The 7,949-nt window shown below is 39.7% G+C and overlaps 1 protein-coding gene across 1 annotated transcript; it reads right to left on the bottom strand.

The window, feature by feature from the left end:
- Positions 1 to 5,807: 5,807 nt before the first annotated feature.
- Positions 5,808 to 7,303, bottom strand: LOC140144972 (uncharacterized). The gene is made up of 2 exons (XM_072166765.1): positions 6,762 to 7,303; positions 5,808 to 6,720 (listed from the first exon to the last, which is right to left on the bottom strand). The coding sequence occupies exons 1-2, from the start codon at positions 7,301 to 7,303 to the stop codon at positions 5,808 to 5,810; spliced, it is 1,455 nt and encodes a 484-aa protein (XP_072022866.1).
- Between the last annotated feature and the right edge of the window lie 646 nt (positions 7,304 to 7,949).

Raw genomic sequence — 7,949 nt, 5'->3', positions numbered from 1 at the left:
AAAATGAATTGAAACAGATTGAAAAACAATTACTTGCTGAATGAATATACGACGCCGAAGTATTTGGGGCATTATTCGGCTATTATAGTTGAGATAATTGATCTCATCTTTTGGATGTTACCAAGTCAAAGAAATAAACTCCTGGTTATAATTCTCTTCAGGACCTGCGATTCAGCTAAATAACGGTTTTAAAGATTAGTGATCCAATGGCTCTTCCAGACATCTATTGCACCCCCATAAAACAAACTTACTTGAAAAACTCAGGAATTTCCAGACCAGGATTTCATTAAAGGAACCCAATTGCAAATTTGAGATTTCTCAGAAAAAACGATTTTGTGAAATTCTATGTCTTCTCTTAGTCATTTGAAATGAACATGATACATTTTTGGGAATTTTCATTGCTAAATACCGATGGGAAGTCCCATGTAGAAGACGGGCTCAATTTGCCGGGAATCCCATAACTTCTTTAAGGTTTATTATTATATGTTGACGTTAAGTGATGCGTAAAGGGTGGGAACCCGGTTTCTTTAAGGGGTGCAATTAATTTCCGGTTCTTACCACAGAACTATTTAAATGAATTCTTATTATTATTCACAATTTCGGTTTGTTGCGAATTTGTGATGTTATCAATGATAAAAATATTGTCTGATAGTTTTAGACCCGAATATAACTGGCATCTTGTATTTTTTGAGACATTTTTCAAGGTAATTCCTACTCTCAACATTGTCAATAATATTTTTAAAGGCCGATATCTCAATTTCTAATTTTATAATATCATAAGTTATAAACTCAATATGTTCGCTTGGGAATGTCCGATTTCATTGGAGAAAATGGCATTGTGGAGCAAACTATCTCTATATTTAAGACATGTAACAAAATTGATAACCTGCCCAAAAGTGTCTCCTTTTGACATGACACGTCACATATATATGAACTATTAGTATGGCCTAGTATTATTGAAGATAATCAAGTTCCTTACAAATCAAATGGTAAATTGGTACGGTTTTCTTTCAATCACAACCTAAGTTTAACATAATGCCTAATAATGACAGTTTTGGAGGCTCAGAAACTCTACCAGACGAAACTTAATAGTCATGTGAGCTTTGGTCTGATTTGAATAGTATTATACCATATAAAATGCATTTTAAGCATGGACAAAATCATGTAGATGTTAAACTTGATGAATAAGATATTCTTAATGCTCCCATTGGACACTATTAGATTAAAATTATGGCTCTTTGCTTATAAATAACTAAGTTATAAATAACAATTTTAATTTCTGGTGGCCATTTTGAAATTTAAGATGGCCGCCTCAAAGGAGGTGCCAGTGACTAAACAACTGGTCTTATTGAATTCCTTGGTAGTAAAAACATAGGTATAGACACCAAAATCGTATCTCTACGCACTCCAGAAACTGAGATATTGTCAAAAGTAATAATTTTGGCGGCCATTTGGAAAAAAAAAGCCCTCTATTGAAAAAGTTAGGCAAATTCAGATCAATCACCCAATTTTTTCTGAAAGCCCTTGTAGTACATGGTGTTACGTAACCCAGTGAAAAATTTGCTACACTAGTGGAACCAATGCTTTTTAGCTTCTGAATACCCCTACGAACAAAACCTGAGTTGGTTCCATTTTTTTCGAATGTGTCTTCGGCGGCCATTTTGAAATTCAAAATGGCCACTATATTTAGCCTTTTTTCAAATCGTGAATACCACATACACGTGTATCGATCCCGGGTATTCATTTCAGTGTCTCTTCTGTATAATGTAATAATATATTAACCGGGCGATGTCGGTGTGAAGCATGCACAGAAGAAGATTCAAATACCGCGTCGAATTGTTGTTATTGGTTGAGGGACAGCTGGGATCACTGAGTTAATACACTGAGAATAAATATGCCACTAAGAAACACAGTCTGCATTTTATGAACAAACACATTAGGTCTTTTGGGGAAAAATCCATATCTTCAATATGAAAGGTCAAAATGTTCAATTGATCGTCGGCTTTTCCTCCCAGCTACATACACTTTAAGAATTTATCATTAGATTTATAAAATTTACTTTGGGGACTGTTTTACAGACTTGACATTTAGTATGGAATATTTGTTCGCAGAATTCCAAGACTGGTCTGGAATGGGTCTGCATAAACAGCACGGGGTAAAAATTAAATAAGGTGTGTCGGTCGATGGTGTAAAGTTATTGTTTGACAGAAAATGGGCTTTCCATTAGTTTACATTATGGCGCTCATAATGTAGTGAATTAACCTAAAATGGCGGATTTATGGAGACAGAATTTGATTTTTGTGAGGTGTAAAATTTCTGAATTTGAGCAACATTATTCTGATATTATCAAATGTTTTGAGGTTTGAGGTGATTTTGCTGAACCTTAATACCAATATATGTTCGTCAGAACTGAATGTACTTGAAATCTACCAGTTTTGAAAGTGGGAGGAGCTTTACAAAATATGGCTCTGAAAAGTGATACGCACTCAGAAAGTTTGAATGGCCCCCTGGGGCCAAATGTTATAAACCTACTGTACACAAAGAAGCAGCATGAGTTCATTGGACAACCAAGAATTGACGCAGTTGCTTTGTACCGTAAGTTTATAACATTTGACCACTTTTGAAAGCCACATTTTAAGCTCCTCCCATGTTCAAAATATTGATACATTGCAATTGTATTTTAGATGTGATGAAAGCGAATTGCTAACGAAGTTTAGGAAATATCACCTCAAACCCCTATAAATTTGATAATAACAGAACAATGTTGCATAAAGTCAGAAATTGTGTCCCCCACAAAGCTCAAATTCAGCCTCCCTTAATCCGCCATTTTAGGCAAATTCGCTAAATTGTGGGCACCATAATGTAAACTGTGTAAATCACATTTTCTATGAAACAATTATTTTACATCATCTCCCGACACACCTCATTTAATATTTAGCCCGTGCGGTTTATGCAGACCCCTTCCAGACCAGTCTTGGAATTTTGCTGAAAAATAGTCCATACTAAATAGTCTGTATATCAAAAATGTGAAAAATATCAAATTTTAATAATTTGTCATACAATTTGTATTATATCGTGAATTAAAAAAAAAGAAAATTATTTGATATCAGAAAGACATTCTTCGTATTCAGAATGCAATTTGATATGTCTGATGTGCTCTCAGGTCCCACAAAAAAACCCCGCTCATTCCAGATCCCTTAAGAGTTGCTTAAATTACGGGGTAGGGGTAGTAATATGGAGCATTTTCCCAGTTTTACTCCGTCATTTGCCATGGTATTTTTGCATAGATATGAACTTCAACAGTACATAAATAAATGAGATACAACGATAAACTAGAAGGCTATATATTTGTACACAAATACGGCTATACCCGCATGTTTTCGGTGTACCCAAACTTACAGTCCTTATTTGCTGAGGACTTAAAATAAAGAAATTGTAAAAAGTCCCCTCCCAGGGGAGTCGTCTCTCTTACTCTCCATAGGTTGCTGTTGTCAGTCTCTCTTATTCACAGTGAGGTTATGCAATATGATTAGGGGAAACTATTCCAGAGGGAGTATCAGTATGTAAATTAAATAGAACAGTCATTTCAGAGGGAGCATGTAATTAAATGGAACAGCCTATTTTGTGACCATTTCAGAGGGAGTAAGTAAATTAAATGGAACAGCCAATGGGTATGTAATTTAACTAGAACAGCCTTAACGTGTATGTCATCTATATTATAATTACGTTATTCTCTGTGGATATGTCTGTTTAGTCCTACGTGTACGGGGTGGTGGGGTGGGGTGGGGTGGGTGTTAGTAACAATGTAATTTTTAGGTGCAATCTGTGTACAAACTATGAACCCAGAAGCTGCTTTATTTGATGAGAAACGGACGGCCCTTTTTTAACATTTGGGGCCCTGGGGCCCATAATTTTTGACTTTATGAGGCTTGTGTACATGATGTTGAAGTATGGTTGAACAAATTCATCAGGATCGGTAGAATAAACATTGGTGGCGCCCCTTCTTCTACTTCTATGGTAATTCTTGGTAGACCAATATTCACTGGTATCTCGCCAAGTGGTGCAACATCACATTCGGTGCAGAACTAACATCAAAATCCTTACGCCCGCCACCAACAAAAAGTGAAGGTTTAATAAAATTCAAGTGAAAGTAAAAAAGACTGGTGCTGACTTAGATGAAGGGTGAGACACCTGCCGTAGAAGTCGAGCCCATGTACATCTTGCCTTCTGGTGGCAGTGGTCTGGTCTTGAATGAGTGCCGAATTGAAAATCTTGACGTTGGATTTGTTGATGGTAACTAGTGGAAGTTTGTTCCATGCTGTGATGGTTCTTGGGTAAAAGCTGTATTGAATCCGATCTTGGTGTGATGATGGTATAATGTGCTTCATGCTGATTCCTTGTCCTAACTGTTGATGACCTGGTTGTTGTGTAATGGCTGGGAATTTCTGCCTTAGCTTCCTGATGGTGGATCTTGTACATCATGGAGAGCCTTGAGACTTGTCTTCTCTGCTGAAGTGTCGGCAGCTCCAAGTCAGTCATCAGGGCAGTGACACTGGCTTTCCTGCTGAAATTGCTGGTAATAAACCTAGCTGCTTTTCTGTGCACAGCTTCCAAGGAAATTATTTTTTTTCTGGTGATGTGGGTCCCAGCAAGAAGAAGCATATTCCAAGGCTGGTCTTATTAATGAGATGTACGCCTGTTTCTTTACTTCCTTTGGGTCAGCTGTATATGTTTCTCTGAAGAAAGTTGAGGGTTTTGTGTGCTTTGCCCGTGATAGCTTTGACATGGTGTTTCCATTCCAAGCCAGAGGAGAGTTCTACTCCAAGGTAGGGAATGTGGTCAAGTTGGACTAGGTCTGATCCCATCATGTTATAAATATGCTGGATAACTTTCCTTTTCCTTGTAACACGAAGAAGGGTGCACTTCTTTGGGTTGAAGCTCATTGCCACCGTTCTGACCAGTTGACCATGGTGTTGAGATCAGCCTGGAGTATATCAGCATCAGACTGGGATTTGATCTTTTTATAGACCAAGCAATCATCAGCAAAGAGCTTTATGGTGCTAGATGTATCTTCTTCAATGTCGTTTATATAAAGGATGAACAGCAGGGGACCTAATACTGTCCCCTGAGGAACTCCTGAGATGACACTTGTTTCCTCTGAGCATTCTCCATCAACTACCACTGATTGTATTCTTCCTGTGAGCCAATTCTTAATCCAGTTGTGAGTATCTCCTCGGATTCCATACCAGTCCAGTTTATATAGCAGGCGTTGGTGGGGCACAGAATCAAACTCCTTTGAGAAGTCAAGAATAAGGCAGTCAATCTGTTCCCGTTGATCCAATCCCCTGGCTAGGTCATCGATTGTTGTGAGTAGCTGGGTTTCACAACTGTGATTCTTCCTAAACCCATGCTGAGATGAAGAGAGTATGTTTTTATCATCTAGATGTTGCCTGATGTCACTGGCTAGGATATGCTCAAGCATTTTGCACGTCACACTGGTGAGTGAAACAGGTCTATAGTTCCCAGGATCACTACGCTCGCCCTTCTTGTAGATAGCAGATATATTTGCAGTCTTCCAATCAGGCGGGACCTCGCCAGTTCCTGAAGATTGGCGGAAGATGTCACTCAGTATTGGCGCAAGTATGGATGCAAAATTCTTGAGCATCCAGGTAGATACCTTGTCAGGTCTAATTGCCTTCCTTGGGTTTAAGGCAGCCAGCAGTTTCTCAACCCCATTGGCACTAATTTTAATGCCAGTCATGGATTCAGTACTACTTGGTCCTTTGCCTGGTATAAACGACAGGTTTTCAGTAGTGAAGACATATTTGTATTGTTGCGAAAAATACTTCAGCTTTCTGTTTAGCTTGACTGAACAGCTTGTTACCGCAAACCAGTGAGGGAATGCCTATCTTATCCATCTTGAGTGACTTGACATATCCCCACAGCTTTTTGGCTGGATTATCTGTCTGGTTTTCTGTTTTGTCAACAAACATGTTCTTAACATAGTCATTGTGAGCTACCTTGAGAGTTGAGTTCACTTCTTTCTTCAGTTGGTTATATTCATCCAAATCGGTTTTAAGGCCATACTTCTTCCAGGCATCGTATCGCCGACGCCTCTTCTTCATCAGCCTTTTCAGGTCGTCATTCATCCACGGCAAATTCCATCGCCCAGAGATAGTTTTAGTGGGGATGTGATTGGTCATGACGCACTCAAGAGTTGCCTTGAAATGGTCCCAGTTCTCTGATGTGCTTCTGCTTTTGTTAGAAGCAAAGAAATCTTGGGAGAACTCATTCAGCTCTTTCTCAATACCTTCTATGTTTGCCTTCCTATAGATGTGTACTGCCCTCGGTTTCTTTTTGTTAGTCTGGATATTTGTATCACATTCAGCTGTGACCGCTTCATGGTCTGACATACCAGGTATGACCATAACATCTTTCACACATTCTGGAACAGTTGTCAATATCAAGTCTAAGATGTTATCTAGTCGCGTTGGTTCCAGGACTTTTCGCTCCAGGTTAAACTTATTGACCAAGTCCAGCATGGCTTCATTTACGGCCAGCCCGTATTGTGGGTTATCATCCAAGCTGTAAGTTCCCCAATCTATTGATGGTAGGTTAAAATCTCCCGTCAAGATGACCTTTGGGACGTGCTCCTGCTTGAAGATTTTCTCAAGATCTTTCTCCAGAGATAGGATAGGTGTAGTGTCCCTAGATGGTGGTCTGTAAAAGGATCCAACGTACATAGGAGCTGATTTCCAAACTTGAACATCACTAGCTCGCTATCTATACCAACACCCTTAACCTCATTCACCACGATGTTATCTTTGTAAGCTATGAAGACTCCCCCTCCATTAGCATCACGATCTTTCCTCTTAACCAGGTATCCCTCAGGGAAGACCTCAGAATCTGTGTAGGAACCATCAAGCTTTGATTCCTGTCCCATCACTACATCAGGTTTTTCGGTGTCAAATATTGATGCTAAATACTTTTGGCGTTGTTTACCTTTCAGTCCCTGGCAGTTAATAGTCATGATGTTGAATTTCCTTTTCTTGAGTTTTGATTTAACCTCATGCTTTGGCTTAGCAGTATGTTGTTCCTTCGTTTGCGTACTTTCTAACCGTGCTGGATGAGTTGTAGCATTACTGCTGCCATCATTTGCCTCATCTAGCTCGGAATTGTCAATGTCTGATAATGAATCAAACAGATTTGAATACGAACAATCACTACTGTCAAAGAAGCTGTCGCTGAAGTTGGGCAGGGCGCAGTTGGGGCAGATCCAAGTGAATTGCCCTTGATGAAGCATCTCTTCGTACTGTTTGCGCCCCTTCTCTTCCTGATCTCTATAGCCTCCTTGACTCCGTGCCTATGACCTCTGCCTCCCCCCAACCGGTGACATGGTTTCTCTCTGCAACATGATCTGTGATGGCCTATTTATGGATGGTTGTAAGCGATTCTTTCCTGCTTGCTCTGGTGACTGTTTTTTCAAGTTCTTTTTCTGCTTCTACGCGGTGCTCATCTAGTCGAGTACCAAATTTCCTTCCCGTCTCTCCCACGTATGAGAGATCACAGTTCAAGCAAGGAATGTTGTATATGGCTTGAGTTGTATTAAGCGGATCGCGTTTATCCTTCGGGTGCACCAGCTGTTTCCTAAGGGTGCTGTGTGGCCGCATAACAGTGGAGATGTTGTAGGACTTCATGACTCTCGACACTCTTTCACTGACGCCTTTGACATATGGCAGGACAACCATCCCTTTGCTCTTTGTCTGTTCTTCTGTACTCTTGGTGGATTTCTTAGGTTTGACTGCCTGCATCTGGTCTTTCACCCGCTTAAATGTCCAATCATGATAACCACATACTTTCAGCGCTTCCTGGACCTTCTCTTCTTCTGCGATATTATCTTCCTCTTCGGTTATAATGCGATCTTTCCTGTCAAACAGAGTTCTTATGAC

Source organism: Amphiura filiformis, unplaced genomic scaffold (assembly GCF_039555335.1).
Source record: "Amphiura filiformis unplaced genomic scaffold, Afil_fr2py scaffold_106, whole genome shotgun sequence".
In the NCBI taxonomy this organism is placed as follows: Eukaryota; Metazoa; Echinodermata; class Ophiuroidea; order Amphilepidida; family Amphiuridae; genus Amphiura; species Amphiura filiformis.
This window is presented reverse-complemented; position numbering and strand designations above follow the sequence as displayed.

Bases quoted from the DNA above. Each gene is read 5' to 3' on its own strand.
- LOC140144972 (XM_072166765.1), bottom strand. From the start codon at position 7,303: ATGCTTCATCAAGGGCAATTCACTTGGATCTGCCCCAACTGCGCCCTG. The intron at 6,721-6,761 runs GTTTGGAAATCA...ATCCTTTTACAG, and splicing joins AGCGAGCTAGTGATGTTCAA to ACCACCATCTAGGGACACTA.